General features: G+C 45.6%; 1 protein-coding gene across 2 annotated transcripts in view; it reads right to left on the minus strand.

The window, feature by feature from the left end:
* Window positions 1-20,992, minus strand: part of LOC144686004 (uncharacterized) — a 93,458-nt gene extending 72,466 nt beyond the window's left edge. For both annotated transcript variants that reach the window (XM_078551121.1, XM_078551120.1), the window contains exons 1-2: window positions 20,947-20,992; window positions 2,044-2,153 (exon numbers count right to left, since the gene is read on the minus strand). In XM_078551121.1, the coding sequence (XP_078407247.1) occupies window positions 2,044-2,131 (88 nt within the window). In that variant the 5' untranslated portion in view covers window positions 2,132-2,153; window positions 20,947-20,992. The remainder of the gene's footprint in view (window positions 1-2,043; window positions 2,154-20,946) is intronic.
* Between the last annotated feature and the right edge of the window lie 528 nt (window positions 20,993-21,520).

Below are 21,520 nucleotides of genomic sequence, written 5' to 3' on the forward strand. Positions count from 1 at the left end.
GTGACTCCTGGTCTACCGGGGACATTATCAGGATGGATAGGAGCTAGTGGGAGAGAAACTGGGGAATGATACAGTTAAGTGGATTTCCATCCTGTTTATCTTGTAATGGGGTTTCCTAAGTTGGGACGAGTTCAGGTGTTTCCTGCATCCACTCTTCACTGTGTCTGAAATGTGATTGGGATAAATCAGCTCTAGGAATCTGCCTGGCAGCTTTGCAGAACACCTGCGGTCTGTCCGCAAGAAAGACCCAAACCTCCCTGTCGCTTGCCATTTTAACACTCCACCCTGCTCTCTTGCCCACATGTCTGTCCTTAGCTTGCTGCATTGATCCAGTGAAGCCCAACGCAAACTGGAGGAACAGCACCTCATCTTCCGACTAGGCATTTTACAGCCTTCCGGGCTGAATATTGAATTCAACAACTTTAGATCTTAAACTCCCTCCCCCCATCCCCACCCCGTTTCTTCCCCCTCCCTTTTGTTTTTTTTAATAATTTATATAGATTTTTCTTTTCCCACCTATTTCCATTATTTTTAAATCTACAACTAATACCTTGTCAGTCTTTCCACCCCACCCCCACTAGAGCTGTACCTTGAGTGTCCTGCCATCCATTCTTAATTAGCACATTTTCTTAGATAATATCACCACCTTCAACACCTCTTTGATCCTTTTGTCTGTGACATCTTTTGATTATCTGCTCCTATCACTGCTTGCTTGTCCCCACAACCACCCCACCCTCAACTTCTCTCTCCCCCAGCGACCCCCCCCCCCCCCACCCCCCCACCCCCCACCTTAAACCAGCTTATATTTCACCCCTCTCCTAACTATACTCAGTTCTGTTGAAGGGTCATGAGGACTCGAAACGTCGACTCTTTTCTTCTCTGCCGATGCTCCCAGACCTGCTGAGTTTTTCCAGGCAATTGTTTTTGTTTTGGATTTCCAGCATCTGCAGTAGTTTTTTGTTTTTAAATCAGTGTATTTCAGGTGCTGTGCCTTATCAGTGCAGGTGACATCCATGGCTGTGATGGTGAAAAATGTACTTAATGCATTTCAATATTTCTAAATGGCCCCTGGTGGCATTGGTCCCATCTTTCAGTCAATAGTTCGTCATTCACTGGAATATATTTCCAACTTCAAATCATCATCAGCCTTTATTTTAAAGGGTAAAAGTGAAATAGAATCCTCACTATATCAAATATTTTGGTTACATTTTCACATCACAAATACTAGAATCACAATGGCCGTGATTGCAAAACCAAACTGTGTAAAATTATTGAACTTTTTTAAATTAAATTTTAGTTGAACAGTAACATATTTTTAAAAAAGTAAATATGGTTGGGGATGCTGGAAATCTGAGATAAAAATACAATCTGCTGGAAACACTCAGCAACTCCGGCAGCATCTGTGGAGAGAGAAAGAGAGGCAATGGGCCCAATTTTAACTCTGTTTTAGCGAATGAGCTTTCATTGAATTAAAATCTCACTCGTTTTAACTTTTCAGGTCAATGACTTATCGTCAGTTCTGACGGACCTGAGTATTTCCATCATTTTGCGTAGCTACAATAGGTTCTATAGGCTCAAACAATAAAGTATTTTCAACTGTTCTTCATTTTAGAACCATAAATTCACATTTGAATATTATTATATATTGGAAACCTGAATTCTGTAACATATGTAACCGGTTGACCATTGAATGTTTAAATATCAAATATATGGATTCCAGAAAGAGTTCCACGGAGTGATTGTGATACTTTGAAATGTGACAGGAAGCTATATGATAGATGTTTGTTATATGCAAGAGTATACGTAGAGGTGAACAGGGAAAATCAAAGATAGATCAGGAAACGGAGTTAAGAGCAATGAGAAATATGTTCACATTTTTCATTTTATGGAGTTGGAAAAGTGAACTTACACACCCTGTTAAAAGGAGCAGGAACATAATAATAAAGACATTATTTCCTTTCACAATAGTAGATATGTAAATTCATTAAACACTATGATAGTGTAAAGTAAGATAAGTGTGACTGATGGAAATAAGACACTTACTTTGTGTGAAAACAGGCGGAAGTAGAAACACAAAGAAACTGAACATCGAACCAGCTGGCAATTTGCTGCAGAGAAATCGTAGACTCATTTCACAGATTCAGTCCCTTTGCCTGTAAGAAATATACATTTAGATACATATATAGATATTTAGCACCATAAAAACACCCCCAGTGTTACTGACACACAGTTCTTCAATATGTTTATCACTCAGATTGTGAATATAAAGAAATGAGGTAAAACATCTTAACAAATTATTTCCTCATTCTCATTGGGAAATATAAAACATGCAATAAAATTCTTCAGTCATGATACCTTCTCTCCCTCTGATAAGTGTAATAAAAGTTACACATGCTAACATACGACCATGTATAATTCACATTTATCCACCAGCAACATACTCTCCTCCGCTGCAGGTTTGAAGGCAGGCGGGCTCATAAAATCCAATGGGTGTCCCACCCACTGCCTACCACCCATTGGCAATCTGTCTCAAATTTTATGGGGGAGGGATCGTTTGCGGAATTGGGCCAATGTAGTCATTGTAGCTTTAAGGAATGTAGTGACTGTAGCTTTAAGACTTATTGTGGTATATCATATCACATGACAGTGTGAACCAATCAGCTCTAAGTGTGGGGAACCTTAGAGTGGGAGTTATTCTTCTAGTTGTGAAGCTTGATGGAAGCATGTAACTGCTGCTGCAGCCTGTAAATAAAGTTTGATATTTCGAATGAGAAACCTGTTTGGAAAATCAATTCCATAACAAATTGGCGACGAGGATGGGATCAGGTCTGGTGTTGTCCCTTGCCCAGCAACTGTGAGTATCTTATTTAAACAGAAGAAAAGGAAAATATAGTCATCTAGTATACTGCAGAGTTCAAAAAGAAAATAAGTGGGCCCCAAGCCAAATAGCTGAGAAAACTCCCAACATTTAAAAAAAAACAGGACCTACCGAGGCAAAAATGAAAGAAAAAGAGAATCTGTACATAAATCGCGAAATAGGTGGCAGCCCTGCTGGCTGAGTAGGTTAGAGAAGCTGACACACAGCTGCAAGTAAAGAAAGGTTTAAAAACAACCCGCAGTGCACAGTTAAAAAATAGACTGCAGCATTTAAAATAAAAAAAAAACACTTGCTGCTGAGGTGATAGCTTGCAAGCTTTAGAAAAGGGCAATCAGAACAGAAGGCAGTGCTGCAGGTTTAAATTTAAAAGAAATGGCCCTGATTGGACCACGAGGCCACTGGGTCTCCAGAAGTGAGGGACGTCCAACATCAGATAAGCCTGCAGAGTTAGTAATAAAAAGCAGCCACATTTGCTGGTGAGCCTGCCAAAACACAAAAAAAACACGGTGAACTCAAAAACAGCACAGAAAAGCCAAGAGCTGCGGAGATGGCCCGAATATAAAAAAACAGTGAGGGCTCTTAAAGCAGCAATACATTTAATACAAAAAAAAATGGCTGTGGACAGAAAGTTAGAAGAGGCCCCAGAGAGAGGGCAACTCTCAATACAGGTCCATTGGCAACAAGAGACCCCAGAGAGGAGGCAACTCTGCGGAAGAGAACCAGAGAGCCCAGAGAGAGGGCAACCCTGCCAAGGGCAACAGGAGGCCCCAGAAGGAGGCAACCAGAAAATAAACAGTTGAAAGGACAGTTGATTTTCCTTCAAAATAAAATGCAAAAGGAATGTGTAACCATTCAGCAACATGAAAAAATGAAGACTGTCTTAAACAGTAGAATGGAAACAGCAGAAGAAACTTAAAAAGGGCTCAGGGGAAGGCCTGATAATTGGAGAGGGCTCAGGAGAAATCCTGGGAGTCTTATATCACTGGATACAGCCAGGACATAGGAGTTCAGAGAAAATCCAAGGCAGTTCCAGCCCAGTGAAGCTAGCTGTCTAACAAACAACTGAGGAATCAGCTAAATGAAGCTAAAGAGGCATTGAAAGAAAAAGTTGTACAACTATCCAAGATGCAAGTGGTTACCTGGTGTAATAGTTTCGCTCGTACCATGTAGAAGTGGAAGGCCATATCACCTGCAAACATGTGGGTCATTTGAGAAGAAGGGAGAAAACAGCAAAAAAATGATGTTCCAGCTGTAACCATTGTAGAAATCGTGCTCCATGGTGAAATTGTTCAACCAAGGGGTAGATATACCAGACGTCTCTGTTGGAGTAGAAAACACTGAACTGCCTGTGGCTAAAGAGGTACCTGACGTTGCTGCAGTTCCAGATAAGGTGGATCCTGTAAGAGATTGAAATTCATGGAGCTGTGACATTCCACCAGGATCAGGAAACTACCTGAGAGACTGAACTTATAATTCATTGACCTCTGTGTATATTTATAATGTCATGAAGGTAGATAATCTTGTAAATGCAAACTGTATAAAAAATTTAAAGGGAGAGGAATGTAGTAATTGTAGCATTAAGAAACATGGTGACTATAGCTTGAAGACTTATTGTGCTGTATAGTATCATGTGACATGTGAACGGATCAACTCTAAGCATGGGGACCATTAGAGTGGGAGTTCTTCTTCTAGTTGTGGAGTTTGATAAAAGCATGTAACTGCTGCTTCAGCCTGTAAATAAAGTTTGATGTTTCTAATGAGAAACCTGTCCAGAAAATCAAGTCCATAACAGCCAATGAGGCCCTCAAGTCGCCCATTCATAAGGGCCTCATCACGTACACATCGCTATTTTACCTGTAGCAGGGGGAGGCCATTGCCATGTGGGAAGCCCAGCTGCTTTAGCTGTGTAGACTGCTGTTGGGCAAGGGAGTGACCTCATTGGCAGGTCTCCTGGGCTCATCAGTGTCAGACCCTGCTGAAAAAAGTCTCTCCCATCCAAGTCCAGCACCTGCAGCAGTCAGAATACACCTCCCCTTTAAGAGGTAAAGGTTAGCATTAAGAAGTGCCAAATAACTTTGAGTGGGACTAGTGTGAAGCATGCAGCTACAGTGCATCTGATTAACATCTCATTCGAATGATGACACCTCCAAATAAAATGAATTATCAAATATACAAAAGCAAAATACTGTGGATGCTGGGAATCTGAAATAAAAACAAAAAATACTGGACATACTCAGCAGGTCAGGCAGCATCTGTGGAGAGAAAGAGAGTTTACGTTTCAGGTCGAGATGACCTTTCATCAGAATGGACTGAAGAATCAGTTGAGATTAGATATCCAGACCCCTGGAGTCGGTTTCACAATCTTCTGACTCTGATCTGAAAGGGCCACAAATGAGTCCAGACCAACACTTCATATTTTGAACATTTCAACTGAAATGTGTAACAAGTGATTTTTAAATGTGGAATTACAAATAAAAGATATCATACCAGCCCAGCCAGAAGAGGAAGGCCAAGAGCCTGAGGAAGGAGGCAGAACCCTGCTTCACCCACCAGGCCCTCCAGGCCTTTGTCAGAGAGGTGCAGAAGCAAAGGCTCTGTCCCAGGGGTGGCAGCATGAAACACAGCAGCCTCACCTCTCCGGCCTGGGAGGCCTTTGTGGAACAAGCCAGAGCGGCTGGCAACAATGCCCGAAATGCCACCCAGTGCAGAAAGAGAATGATCTCATCCACTCTGCTAGGGTAAGTCATCCTTCAACTACCCCAATATCAAACTCTGATCATGGCATCATGCACTGAAATGGCTACTCTCTTCAGGGATCTCACGCAACCATGAGCAAGGACAGATATCAACGTATATTCTCTCACCGAGACATTGACATCACACCATCCCATCTATCGTGCTGCTCACACTCCATCCTCTGGCCCTTCTGGAGAGGGCTCACCACACACAGTGGACATGCATCTCACCCAACCTCTGCCCCATCCCTTCTCATCACCTGCCTTTCTTTCTTCTTCAGACAGGCCAAACAGGCACACAACAGGCTCGAGAGAGCGCAGACCAGAGGAGGGATGGCCGACATCATTGCCCTCACTGAGTTTAAGGAGGCTGCAGCCAAGCTGGCTGGGCAGGACAGGGATCACTCCTGTGGGGGATGGGAGATCGGCCTCTCCCACCAACCTAATACGGGTCACAGCTCCATCACTTCATCAAATCCTGACATTCACATTGAGCCACATGCACTCCTATCTAGCACATTCTCATTAACTGAAACTCTATTTCCTATTTCTAGGCACCAGCAGATGGAGTCCCCCAAGCCACTCCATCCTGGCTGGGGCACAGCCAGAGTGGGTATTGGCAATTTGGTGCAAAGCGGGAATTCGGTGCATAGGGGACGAGGTACTCTTTGCATTTTTCCCTTGCTGTCCAACTTCTTAAATCTTCGGAGCGAGCTGCAGCAGTAGAGACTACAAGGGAAAGGAATCACTGGTAAGTAGTGGGTAAGGTATTTACTACTTTAATCGCTTATAGCTTAAGGTCTTTTTGTGGTTTACAGTTTGTATATTCTATAGTAACGAGGATCAGGAAAGAAGGGCCCTAGAGTAATTGACTTAAAAGGTTTAATTCAAAGGGATAAGTCATGGCAGGAGCGCTCAAAGCCATGATGTGCTCCTCGTGCTCCATGTGGGAAGCCATTTCCAGTGCCTGGGACCAGCATGTGTGCAGGAAGTGTGTCCAGCTGCAGCTCCTGGAAGCTCGGGTTTCAGAGCTGGAACGGCGGCTGGGGACACTGTGGAGCATCCGCGAGTTTGAGAGCATCGTGGATAGCACGTTTAGAGAGGTGGTCACACCGCAGATGAAGGGACTTGAGGAAGGAAGGGAATGGGTGACCACCAGGCAGTCCAAGAGAAATAGGCAGGTAGTTCAGGAGTCCCCTGGGGTCTCACTCGCAAATCGGTATTCCATTTTGCAGGCTGATGAGGGCGCTGATTCCTCCAGGGAGTGCGGACAGAGCCAAGCTTCTGGCACCACAAGCAGCCTGTCTGTAAAGGAGGGGAGGAAGGGAGGAAGAGCAATAGGCATAGGAGATTCTATAGTCAGGGGAACAGAAAGGCGCTACTGTGGCCGTCAACATGACTCCAGGATGGTATGTTGCCTCCCTGGTGCCAGGGTCTGGGATGTCAGATGCAGGGCATCCTGAAGGGGGAGGGTGATAAGGCAGAGGTCATGGTACATGTTGGTACCAATGACAGAGGTAGAAAGGGGGATGAGGTCTTGCATCAAGAATTCAAGGAGTTAGGCAGTAGACTAAAAAGCAAGGCCTCTCGGGTTGTAATCTCTGGATTACTCCCAGTGCCACATGCTAGCGAGCTCAGAAATAGGAGAATAGCGCAGATGAATACGTGGCTTAAGAGTTGGTGCAGGAGGGAGGGTTTTAGATCCCTGGATCACTGGGACCATTTCTGGGGAAGGTGGGACCTGTACAAGCGGGATGGTCTACATCTGAACCAAAGCGGAACTAACATCCTTGCGAGCGGGTTTGCTAGTGCTGTTGGGAGGAGTTTAAACCAATTCGGCAGGGGGAGGGGACACAGAATGTTATCAGAATAGGGACACATCATAATACAGTAAAACAATCAAGTCAGAGGGAGTACAGCGGCATTAAGCTTCAAGGGGGTGAGGCCTCTACCTTAATGCCAGGAGTATTACAAGTAAAACTGATGAGTTAAGGGTGAGGATTGACACATAGAATTGTGATATAATAGCCATCACTGAGATGTGGTTGAGGGAGTGGCAGGATTGGCAGCTCAACATTCCGGGATATAGAATCTTCAGGTGAGACAGGGGAGGGGATAAAAGAGGAAGAGGCGTTGTATTATTAGTTAAAGAGTCAGTTACTGCAGTAAGGAGAGATGATATCTTGGAGAGGGCATCGAATGAAACTTTGTGGGTAGAGCTTAGGAATAAAAAAAGGGGCAGCCGCGTCGGTAGGTGTTTATTATAGACCCCCAGATAGTCAGCAGGAAATTGAGGAGCAAATATGTACACAATTTGTGGAGGTGTGTAAAATAACAATAGGGTAACTATATGGGGTGATTTCAACTTTCCCAACATTAATTGGGATAGACGTAGTATTAAGGGCTTGGGTGGAGTGGATTTCTTGAAATGTGTACAGGAGAACTTTTTAGGTCAATATGTGGAGGGTCCAACAAGGGACGGCGCAGTGCTGGACCTAACTTTGGGGAATGGAACTTTGAGGTGGTGGTGGCCGAGCATTTTAGTGATAGCGACCACAACATGGTACAGTTTAAGTTTGATATGAACAAAGAAATCGACAAGTTGCAAAAATATGTTTTGGATTGGGGGAGAGTAGATTTTAGTAAAATAATGCAGGATCTGACCAAGGTAGACTGGGAACAGTTACTTCTGGTGAAATCTACGGAGGAACAGTGTGGGGTGTTCAAAAAGGAAATGGGGAGGGGTGATAGGAAGGAGTAACAAGCCCAGAGAACCATGGATGACCAGAGATATTCAGGTTACGATGATAAGGAAAAGAGAGGCTTTTAGCAGGTACATGGGAAGCAAATCAGCAGCGGCATTAGTGGAGTACAGAAAGTGCAGGGTGGAGCTTAAGAAAGCAATTAGGAGAGCAAAAAGGGGATATGAGAAAGCTCTGGCTGGTAAAAGTAGGGAAAATCCCAAAATATTCTATAAGTATATCAATGGGAAAAAGATAACCAGGGAAAGAGTAGGGCCCATTAGGGACCAAGGGGGCAATCTATGGGTGGAGCCAGAGGACGTCGCTAGAGTGTTGAATGAATACTTCACATCCGTCTTCATCCAAGAGAATGAGGATGAAGGTATCGATCTCGAGGGGAGAGAGTGCGAGGTTCTTAAGCAAATTGATATAGGGAATGACAAGGTATTGGAGGTGTTGGCAGGCTTAAAAGTGGACAAATCTCCAGGTCCAGATGATTTGTGTCCCAGACTGCTGAGGGAGGCAAGGGAGGAGATCGCAGGGGCTCTGACCAAAATTTTTAATTCCTCTCTGGCCACGGGGGAGGTGCCAGCGGACTGGAGAACAGCTTATATGGTTCCGCTATTTAGGAAGGTTGTAGAGGTAAGCCAGGGAACTACAGGCCAGTGAGTCTCACGTCAGTGGTAGGGAAACTATTGGAGAAATTTCTGAAGGAGAATATCTATCTCCACTTGGAGAGGCAAGGTTTGATCAAGGATAGTCAGCATGGCTTTGTCAGAGGGAGGTCATGCCTAACAAATTTGATTGAATTTTTTGAAGAGGTGACCAGGTGTGTAGATTAGGGTAGTGCAGTTGATGTGGTTTATATGGATTTCAGCAAAGCCTTTGACAAGGTCTCACTTGGGAGGCTTATAAAGAAGGCAAATGCACATGAGATACAGGGTAATTTGATAAGGTGGATTCAAAATTGGCTTAGTTGTAGGAGGCAGAGTGTGATGACAGAAGGATGCTTTAGTGACTGGAAACCAGTGTCCAAGGGCATCTGTGACCTCCTTTATGAATCAGTGTGTTGTGGACTAAGAGATGTTGCACAGGTCACCTGTTGATCCTTGGAAAGAACCAGAGGCCAAGAAATTGAGTGCTTCAGTCACCTTCAAAGCCACTGGCAGGGGATACCCTCCAACTCCACGTAGCATCAGGTCTTCACAAAGAATGTGGCATTTGTGATGCACCAGAGCTCAGGACAAGCGCAAATGTGCACAGCATTACCTCTCACTCATTTGTAAATAGGAGACTCTTCTAAGATAAACCCTAGATCTGGCGAGTTGCCCCTGTTGTCTGGGCCTCCCATCCTGACCTCCAGTTCATGCTGTGACTCTGTTTGACCATGTCCCTCCTGCTGGAGCTGGGCGCAGAGTTGCCTCTCCATCCTTCACCCCTTCTATTGCATTAGGACCCTGACAAAAGCAGCTTTGAGCCTTGGATCCATATGTGCTTTTGCCTTCTTTCCGAAAGGAAACATTGAAGACATTAATGATTCAAGGGGCAAGAATCTGAAGTTCAGAAGACGTCATGTTTGGAAACTCTAAGGGTCCATAGTTTTTTCTGCCCTACTTGCACGGTGGCTGATGCCGCCTTGTCCCTGAGACACTAGCACACACATTGAGGTGACCAAGATGGCATCACAGATATGTAACATCTTGAGCCCTGCGTGGGATGCTGAAGTGTCAGTGAGATGAGTGACCCAACCTAACTCTGTGCTCCAATCTCTGGTGTGGAATATTAATGACCAATCAGTTGCTCATGGTCAACGAGTGGATGCCCTTTGCCCCGTTAGGAGTGTCACATCTGGTGAATATGTGACAGGACTTCATTGATGGAATGCCATGTGTGATACAGCAGTGTCTCCCTCACTATTGCCTGCAATCCCCAATTCTACATTCCTATGTGTTACTCTTGAGATGCAGCGTCTGTGATGTGAAGCCACTGAGTTCTGAGTAGCCCTTTAACAGTGCTAATGAAACCATTGGCTTTCAGTGGCTCTCATCACTAAGCAGATTTCTGCTCACTCTTATGGCAACAAGAAGTTAGAGTGCGACATGAGAAATGACACTCTCATGTTCGCCCTTCCCCCCTCACTACCATTCCACAGCCTTTCCTACCCATTTCCCCCCTCAAGTTCCTCAACCCCACCCTCACCTCATAGCCCAACTCCGGTTGAAGTGCTAGTTTCTGAAAGCGGAGGCCTGCATGAGTACCACAGCACAGTGGTGTTCCTCAGGACAATGAAAGCAAAGAGCAAGACCAGTCCAACCCTACAGCCCCAGCAGAGTGGCATTCATCACAACAAGACCAGCACAGCGCTATGGCTGGTGGGTTACGTATGTTCCACTCACCTCGAAGTTACCAGCGAGCTGTGGACGCCACCCCTTTTCAAACGGATTTGAGGCTGACATAATTTCCCACTGGCAAGATTGGAAGGCCTAGCAAGATTCTGGCGAGCAGCTGTTTTAATGAGCATCAATGAGATGTTAATTAATGCAAATGGCGTTCACGCCACTAGTCGGTGCGATAACCAGCTTGCCATAAACCCACCATCAGGAAGATTGCGCGTTGTTTTTATAACGCCGGATTTGCAACTTTTTGCCTGCCGCTGGATTCTCCGCTCCCGCCCGCCACGAAACCAGCCGTGGACGGGATGGAAGAATTCTGCCTATTGAGTCTGGAGGTAACAAATGCATGGATGAGGCTTTCAGAAGCAGTTGAGCTGAGATCTGAGCAAAGTTGGGCAACATTATAGAGGTGGAAGGAGGCAGTGTTAGTGGCGGCATGAATTTTTGTCTCCTTATTTAAGAAAGGACATAATTGCATTAGAAGCAGTTCAGAGGAAGGTTCACCAGATTGGTTCCTGTGATAAGGGGGTTATCTTATGAGGAAAGGTTGGAAAGGTTGGGCATGTATCCATAGGAGTTTAGAAGAATGAGAGACGATCTTATTGAAACATAAGTTCCTGAGACAGTTTGACAGAGTGGATGCTGAAAGGACTTTCTCCTTGCGGAAGAGATCAGAACCAGGTGACACAGTTTAAAAGTAAGGGGCCTCCCATTTAAGATGGACATGAGGAGAAACCTTTTATCTCAGAGTGTCGTGGGTCTGTGGAACTCTCTTCCCAAAAAAGTGGTAGAGTCAGGGTCATTGAATAATTGAAGGCAGAGGTAGATAAATTCTTGGCTAACAAGGGAATCAAAGGATACTGGGGGCTGAAAATTCTCTGTCCATTAGAGCTAGTGAATGTACTAAGGGTTAGTGATGTTGATTATTAACATTAACATTTATCTAGTCTCATAAAATTCCTTAGGCAATGACCATGGAGAGCATGGAATGGGTGTGTGATGACGCGATGGAGCAGACAGGTTTTGTTAAAAAACGGTAAAACTTTATTACAGAGACATTTAGAAATGCCTGCACCTAGACCCAATCTGTCGTCGGAAAACTCCACCCCCCGGATTGCCCACGCTAAGAGCTCACTGGTCGAAGGCCCCGCAGTACGTCACATGACCGGTGATTGACAGGAGGGAGGGGCAACACGTTCAGTTACCACAGGGTGGCAACCTTATGGAGATTGTGGTGAAGGCCAAAGGGTAATCTGAGGTAGACTGGGCACTTTTCAGGACCGAAAATGACGGCCTTCGGCCCATTCATGTTTGCTTGAAATACAGCAAGCAATGATCTGATCTGGATGGCCATTATGCCGTAGGATAACTTTGATGCACCTTAAATCAGCATTAAGTTTGCACATGGAGCAAATGGCTCAGGCCCTATTTACGATGATGCCAATAAGGCCAATCTTATAGCACTTGGAACTTCAGGAATCCCAACGAGTTTATTGACCAGTGAAGGTAGGCTCATGGTAGACCGTGGTAGAGAACCCCCTGCCAGTTTTCTCAACTAACACGTCAAGGAAGGGGAGCTCACTCGACTGCTCCTTTTCAAAGATGAATTTGAGCGCAGGATGGAGCCCACTAAGGTATGTAAGGAAATTCTCACATGCAGTAGCGAGTTCAAATATAGCAAACACAATATTTTCCCATATCGGAAATATGCCGGGGTAGGTGTCATTCCCTCAAAGACACATTTCGCGTGGAACCCAAAAAAGATGTTTGCAAGAGCTGAACCAAAAGGGAGTACCGTGGTAACACCATTTATTTAGGCATACATGATGTTGTTAAAACTGAACTCAACTGTGCTAGTTGCTGAGTTCATAAGTTCAATGAATACTGATTCATGCAATGGTGGCGCATCTAGATCACCATGATAAAAGTGCTACAATGCAAATATCTATGGCCTCTTGAAGTGGAACATTGGTGAATAGGCCAGCAATGTCAAAGCTGCATATGGACACAGCATTGCTGTCAATATACAGGTCCTGGATGGTCTTCGCAAAAGCAAAGGAGTCCTTCACCGTGTATGTAGAAAAATTACTCAAAACTGGCTGTAGCAACTCACCCAACCAATTGTCCAATTCATTATGTGAAGAACCAGTCATAGATAAGATTGGGCGCAAAGGGACATCGCTTTTCTGTGACTTCAGCAGCCCATACATATGTGGACATAGTGAACCGTGAGGATGAATCCTATCATGTACATCACCCTGCAACTTGTTGCTCTTACTCATGACCAACAAGCGCTTTTTTAGCTTGCTTTCGAGCAAGGCTGTAGAGTTATGCTGAGTGGCAGGGGCAATGGATACAAATTTAGGCCCATCGTTAAGAATGGCATTCATTTTGCAGATATAGTCACACTTGTTAAGGTTGACTATTCCAGTTCTTTTGTCCGGTTTATAGTTATGCATGTCTGAGTTGGCCTTAAGGCCTCACAACGCTACCAGGCATTCACATTGCATGTGAAAACCATCCAAGTCATTCGGAATCCTACAATAATGAAGAGTACATGCTAGGAACAGCACCAGGCATGCTTAACAATTAGGTGTCAACCTGGTGATGCTACAACACAGGACTACCTGCATGTCAAACGGCATAAGCAGCAAATGATAGACAGAGCTAAGCGATTCCACAACCGACGGATCAGACTGAAGCTCTGTAGCCCTGCCACATCCAGTCATGACTGGTGGTGGACAATTAAACAACTCACTGGAGGAGGAGGCTCCACAAGTAAGTCTATCCTCAATGACAGTGGAGCCCAGCACATCAGCGCAAAAGATAAAGCTGAAGCATTTTCGACAATCTTCAGCCATAAATGCCTAGTGGATGATCCATCTCGGCCTCCCCTGGAGTTGCCCAGCATCACAGATGCCAATCTTCAGCCAATTCAATTCACTCCACATGATATCAAGAAACAGCTGAAGGCACTGGACACTGCAAAGGCTATGGGTTCTGACAATATTTCGCAATAGTGTTAACAACTTGTGCTCTAGAACTTGCTATGCCCTAAGCCAAGGTGTTCCAGTACAGCTAAAACACTGACATCTACCCGGCTATGTGGAAAATTGCCTAGGTATGTCCTGTCCACAAAAAGCAGGACAAATCCAAGTTGGCCAATTACGACCCCATCAGCCTACTCTCCATCATCAGTAAAGTGATGGAAGGGGCTAGCAACAATGCTATCAAGCAGCACTTGCTTAGCAATAACCAGCTCACTGATGCTCAGTTTGGGTTCTGCCACTCAGCTCATGACTTCATTATAGCCATGGTTCAAACACGGACACAAGAGCTGAACTCCAGAGGTGAGGTGAGATTGACTGCCCGTGACAACAAGGCAGAGTTTGACCAATTGTGGCTTCAAGGAGCCCTCACAAAAGTGGAGTCAATGGGAATCAGGGGAAAACTCTCTGCTGTTTGGAGTCATACCTAGCACAAAGGAGGATGCTTAAGGTCAATCATCTCAGTTTCAGGACATCACTTCAGGGGTTCCTCAGGATAGTGTCCTCGGCCCAACCATCTTCAGCTGCTTCATCAATGACCCTCCTTCCATCATAAGCTCAGAAGTGGGGATGTTCATCGATGATTGCACAATGTTCAGCACTACTAAACTTTGAGGAGTCAGTCACTCCTCAGATACTGAAGCAGTCCACGTCCAAATACAGCAAGACCTGAACAAATCCAGGCTTGGGCTGACAAGTAGTAGCTAACATTCACGCCACACAAGTGCATGGTAATGACCAACTCAAACAAGAGAGATTCAAACCATCACCCCTTGACATTCAATGGCATTACCATCACTGAATAGCCCATTATCAACATCCTGGGGGTTATCATTGATCAGAAATTGAACTGGATTAGCCACATAAATACTGTGGCTACAAGAGCAGGTCAGAGGCTAGGAACCTTGCAGTGAGTAACTCACTTCCTGGCTCCCCAAAATCTCTCCACCATCTACAAGGCACAAGTCAGGAGTGTGATGGAGTACTCCTCACTTGCCTGGATGAGTGCAGCTCAACAAGACTCAAGAAGCTTGACACCATCCAGGACAAAACAGTCTGCTTGATTGGCACCACATCCACAAACATTCACTCCCTCCACCACCAATGCTCAGTGGCAGCAGTGAGTACCATCTACAAGGTGCACTGCAGAAACTCACCAAGGCTCCTTAAATAGCACCTTCCAAACCCACAACCACCACCATCTAGAAGGACAAGGGCAGGAGACAAATGGGAACACCACCACCTGAAAGTTCCCCTCCACTCACCATCCTGACTTGCAAATTCTGTTGCTGTCGCTGGGTCAAAATACTAGCATTCCCTTCTTACACTGTGGGTGTACCTACTGACTAGCTTTTTAATTCCAGATTTATTAATTCAAACTCTACTAGCTGCCATGGTGGAATTTGAGCCCATATTCCCAGAGCATTAGCCTGGGCCGCTGGATTACTAGCCCAGTGACTACACTACCTGATCCCTGATTATTAATAATTATTGATGGGTGGCTGGTTCATTGATTGTGTGTGGCTGATGATTTAGTTGTAGATGATGGCTTTTAGAGATGCATTCACTGACCTTGACCACTTGTGTGAGGTCATTGAGCTTTTTCGGTCATTCTATCCAGATCCTCAGGATCAGACACCTGGCATTGACCTCTGTGACTGTCAGCTCCAAGTCCAACGCCTACTGCAGCCAGAATGTACCACCTCTTTAAGAGTTGCAGGTCTAGCCTCACACAAACATGGGCCTCCTGGTAATCCTGCAGCCACAGTGCTTTAATTGAACATCTCATTCGAATAAGGGTACCACCAAATAACAATGTAATATCAAATCCACTAAAGCAAAATACTACAGGTGCTGAATCAAAAGAAGCTGTAAATACTCAGCAGGCTAGGCAGCACCTGTGGAGAGAAAGAAAGAGTTAAAATTTCAGGTCAGAATGGACTGAAATATCAGTCTAGATTAGATATCTTGAGTGGGATTCATAATCTTCTGACCCTGATCTAAGGGGACTACAAATGCGCCAAGACTGACACTTTATGGCCAGGATTTTTCCTACGGTGGGCAGGCTGGGCGGGAGCGGGCACGTGTGGGCGCAGAGCCGATCGCCGCCTGCAATCGGCTACGCGCCACCATTTTACGTGGGTGGGCCAATTAAGTCCCGCCCAGCGTAACACACGGCCCGTAGCACTTAGCGCTACCTGTGCGGGGGAGGGGGGGGGGGCGGAGGAGGGAGAGTTAGGGCCTGCGCTCTTTCGTGCACGCGCGCGATAGATCTCAGCAATCTCCCTGAGGCACGGAGCTGCCTCGGAGAGATTGAATAGAGAACGAAACATTGTAATAAATGATTTAAAAATTGATTTAAGCATGTCCCCCCCATGTGACAGTGTCACATGAGTTGGGACATGTTTGTGAAGGTGGGACAATTAATCTGTTGATTTTATAAAAGCTTCAGGAACCCTCACCTCGCCTGTGGATGAGGTTTCCTGAAAAATGCAAGGCCACTTGGCTTTTCAGCTGCTCATCAACCTGATGGTTGGACGGGCAGTGTTCTTAACTAGTTCAATTACTTTCTTAATGGCCTTATTAGGCCGTTGACATTCCAGGGGGCACGTAGCCACCTCCAATGTGAGCCCACCGAACGAAATATCGAGATGACGCACAATGACGCCTCGAAGCACACCCGACATCATCGCGCGTCATTTTACATGTCAGCATGTTGGGCCCGCCCCTGCACACCGACCGGAAGGTTTATTTTGAACATTATGGGCAACATTTGGGGGGGGGGGGATGTGCGGGAGCGGACGCGGACGGGCGGGTTCCTGATTGGCGCCCCCAGTCAGGGGCGCACTGCCCGTTTTACGTAGGCAGGCCAATTAAGGCCCGCCCAGCACTATGAGCTCCCTGTGCGGGCAGAGAGAGGGGTTTCCCTGAGCCAGAAGTGCGCTCTTTCACGCGTATGCGCGCGAGCGAGCGCACAGATATCCCCGAGGCAAAGTGCTACCTCAGGGAGATCGGCTCAGATTTGAAACTTCAAATAAACATGAGAAAAATATTTCGCTGCCATGTCCCCTCACGGGACACTGTCACATGAGCTGGGACATGTCCATAACTTTTATTTTGAAATATTCCGAGATTTTTTAATCACTCATGAAATCTCATCCCGCCCCTGGATGAGGTTTCATGCTTTTTCAGAAGCCCGCCAGGGCTCCCGGCCTGCCTGTCAACCCTTAAGGTTGGATGGGCAGGTCCATTAATGATTTCAATTAGTTTTTTAACGGCCTTAATAGGCCGTTGACAGGTCAGCCCGGTGACCTGAGAGTCTAAATGACACGGAGTGACATCGGGACACACGCATGATGTCACCCCGCGTCATTTTACGCATCGGCGAGCAGGCCCCGCCCCTGCTCGCTGAACAGGAGATTCTGCCCTATGGGCCGAATTTTGCCCTTGTCGGGCGGGCTCGGTAGAGGCAGGCAGGGGGCCGGTCGGGAAGCCGACCGCTGCCCACAATCAAGGCCGGAAGTCTCAGTGCTGCCTGTGCAGGTGAGAGGGGGAGGGCGCGCGGGGGCGAGCCTGAACTTCACGCATGCGCACGAGTGCGTTCTTGAGAATCTCCCTGAGGCACTCAGCGAGATGAAGAATTTTCCAAACAAAAAATGAAGAAATGAATAATGTAATAAAACGTGTCCCCTCATGTGTCTCTATCATATGAGTAGGGACATGTTATTAATTAAATTTAAAATTTTTTACTTTATTGTTATTTGCTTTAGGAGATCTCATCCCACAAATGGATGAGGGTTCCGAAAAAATGCAAAAAGGCTGCTTGGCCTTTTTGCCCGCTCGCCAACTGTAAGGTTGGACTGTAAGGTTGGACAAGCAGCAAAAAATTTAAGTTAATAACCTTGTTAACAGGCCTTTTAATTGTCAGCGGGCACGCTGCTGACTCCGGCACATGCCCGCCGACTGTAATGTCGCGCAACTGTGCATTGACATCGGGATGTCATTTTACTCTCGAGAGGGTTGGGCACACGCCCGCCCATCAAGCTAAACGTTTTGCCCGACATCTAAAAGTTATTTGTAACTAGTGATTTTTAAATGTGGAATTACATAACATACCATACCAACTCTGCTACACCAGCTAAGTTATTGTTTTTCCAGGTTCTTTAAACGCTGAACAAAGCTATCATGAGTTTGTCTAACTGTCCTTGCTTGGATCATATGAGTAACACAATGAAGTAGTTGGTTAAATTAGTATCACAGTTTTAGGTGACAGGCATAGCTGGGGCCCATGCGGGTACCCATAGCCACACCTTTTATTTGGAGGAAGTGGGAGGAGTTTAAGGAGAAATTGTTCAGTGTGAGAACAAGATCAGCCAGACGGAAGAGAGTAGTGGTGGATGGGGATTGTTCGGGCCTTTGCTGAGCACTGAACGTTCAGCATCGGAGAGGGGAAGGTCAGGGGGTATAGTGAATACGCGGCTGGGGCTGAGGGCCATTAGCTTCTTCCTTGAACAGAGGCCTGAACAATCCCCATCCACCACTACTCTCCTCCGTCTGGCTGAACTTGTTCTCACACTGAACAATTTTCCTTTAACTCCTCCCACTTTCTCCAAATAAAAGGTGTGGCTATGGGTACCCGCTTAGGCACCAGCTATGCCTGTCTCTTTATGGGGTATGTGGAACATTCCTTGTTCCAGTTCTACTCCGGCCCCCTCCCACAACTCTTTCTCCGGTTCATCGATGATTACTTCGGTGTGGCTTCATGCTCTTGTCGGGACCTGGAAATATTTATTAATTTTGCTTCCAATCTCCACCCCTCCATCATTTTCACATGGTCCATCTCTGACACTTCCCTTCCCTTCCTTGGCCTCTCTGTCGCAATTTCTGATGATAGACTGTCCACCAATACCCATTACAAGCCTACCGACTCCCACAGCTACCTCGACTACAGCTCCTCACACCCCGCTTCCTGTAAAGACTCCATCCCATTCTCTCAGTTCCTTCGCCTCCGTCGCATCTGTTCTGATGATACTACCTTCAAAAACAGTTCCTCTGACATGTCCTCCTTCTTCCTTAACCGAGGTTTTCCACCCACGGTCGTTGACAGGGCCCTCAGCCGTGTCCGGCCCATCTCCCGCGCATCCGCCCTCACGCCGTCTCCTCCCTCCCAGAAACATGATAGGGTCCCCCTTGTCCTCACTTATCACCCCACCAGCCTCCACATTCAAAGGATCATCCTCCGCCATTTCCGCCAACTCCAGCATGATGCCACCACCAAACACATCTTCCCTTCACCCCCCCTGGCGGCATTCCGTAGGGATCGTTCCCTCCGGGACACCCTGGTCCACTCCTCCATCACCCCCTACTCCTCAACCCCCACCTATGCCACCTCCCCATGCCCATGCAGAAGATGCAACACCTGCCCCTTCACTTCCTCTCTCCTCACCGTCCAAGGGCCCAAACATTCCTTTCAAGTGAAGCAGCATTTCACTTGCATTTCCTCTAACTTAGTCTACTGCATTCGTTGCTCCCAATGCGGTCTCCTCTACATTGGAGAGACCAAACGCAAACTGGGCGACCGCTTTGCAGAACACCTGCGGTCTGTCCGCAAGAAAGACCCAAACCTCCCTGTCGCTTGCCATTTTAACACTCCACCCTGCTCTCTTGCCCACATGTCTGTCCTTGGCTTGCTGCATTGTTCCAGTGAAGCCCAACGCAAACTGGAGGAACAGCACCTCATTTTCCGACTAGGCACTTTACCGCCTTCTGGGCTGAATATTGAATTCAACAACTTTAGATCTTAAACTCCCTCCCCCATCCCCACCCCCATTTCCGTTTCTTCCCCCTCCCTTTTGTTTTTTCCAATAATTTATATAGATTTTTCTTTTCCCACCTATTTCCATTATTTTTAAATCTATAACTATAATACCCTGTCAGTCTTTCCAACCCACCCCCACTAGAGCTGTACTTTGAGTGCCGTCTTTAATGTGGGTTTGACAACTACCGCTACTTTTAGTTGTTGATAAAGAAATACTTTAAGGTAGCTGAAATTTGAATTCACAGTTATTTGCTGAAGTAATCAAGCCACAAGATTTCACACTTTAACAGCAAAAGAATTTTCACGATACAAAAGTCAACAAAGCAAACACTAAATAGCCATTCTGATCTTTAAAATGTTGGGAAATAATGGAATTGATGGGCTTGTCTGACTATCCCTGACTTTGGTCATGTGAAGCAATCGATGATTATCTTACTGCCACAGTTTTAGATGAACCATTGCCACATCCTTCAACAATCTGCCCAAAAACCAAATGTGGTTCACCTAAGATAAAAGCAAATAACTGTGGATGCTGGAAATCCAAAACAAAAAATAAAAATACCTGGAAAAACTCAGCAGGCCTGGCAGCATCTGCAGAGAGGAACACAGTTAACATTTTGAGTCGGTATGACTCTTCAACAGAACCAAGTATTTAGTTCTTAGTTTACTTAGTTCTGTTGATGAGTCATACGGACTCGAAACGTTAACTGTGTTACTCTCCGCAGATGCTGCCAGACCTGCTGAGTTTTTCCAGGTAATTCTGTTTTTGTTTTGGATTTCCAGCATCCGCAGTAGTTTTTTGTTTTTACCACATTAAAGACTGCCCATCAAGATTGTCCATAATGTTTTAATCTGTTATCTTATGTTGTATTTTGTGACTTTTACTTCTTCTTTTCCAACTGGGGCGTTTTCAATTAAATTGGACGTCATGGATTAGCCAAAGAACTGAATACTTAATAGACATTTGAAAGGCAATGAAAATCTCAAATAGAACCAGGTCACCACTCGGCAAACCAGCAAAACCCAATCTAGTTAAAGTCAAAAAAATGCCATTGACCAGGCAACAAGCAGGAAAGATTAAAATTTGTAAAATATCAAGTGGCGGTCATTCAGTTATAAGAATCCTCCTTCTTGGTCTTTTAAAATGCTGATAAAACCATACAAGTAGGCACTTGATGCCTTGTTTAATCTAAAGAAAAGGGTGCAGCAGAATAACTGATTCGAAAGTGTAAAAGTTGAGAAAGTACAAGATCTTTGAGCAATGTGTTCAATTACTCAAACCACATTTAAGCAAATGCTTTAAAAAGGAGCATGTTTTCAGTAAGATTTCTTACCTTGCAGGAAGCATCTATTGAAGAAGACCAGAGACTGAGCAGCAAATGCTACCAACACAGAGGTACACAAAAAACTGAGACTCTCAGTCCTTCCTCTGCACAAAGGAATTTGCACCTTCCTTTGTGAAACCACAGTACAGACAAACTTCCTCTTTCTTTGCAGCTCCGGGTTCAGACATCATTGCAGTTGTTCACATTTGAGCTGAGATAGAAAATTGGCTCAAACAGAAAACACACGGGTAGCTCGAAATGAGAACTTAACAAGGTCAAAACATTTTGTGATGTGTATCAAAGGGATCATTTTTGGGATCTGTTACTTTATAGATACTCATCCTGATCAGTTTCCCTCCGTTATCAACGATGGCCACTTCTTGCATGTGTGAAGTCGTCTGTGCATTTTAACATGGCTGTGGTTGCACCCACAGTACAGGCAAGGATGAGTTGTCTGATTTTCTTGGGACTGCCCAGTCTTTCTAGGTTGCCTTTTGTCCTTAGCTGCCTGTATCCTCTGCTGTTCGAAGGAAGCAACACCCAAGGTTGCTCCCCTGGTAGTTCTTTCTTGTGCATTTTTGCC

The sequence above is a fragment of the Cetorhinus maximus genome, chromosome 10, assembly GCF_964194155.1.
Source record: "Cetorhinus maximus chromosome 10, sCetMax3.hap1.1, whole genome shotgun sequence".
NCBI lineage: Eukaryota > Metazoa > Chordata > Chondrichthyes > Lamniformes > Cetorhinidae > Cetorhinus > Cetorhinus maximus.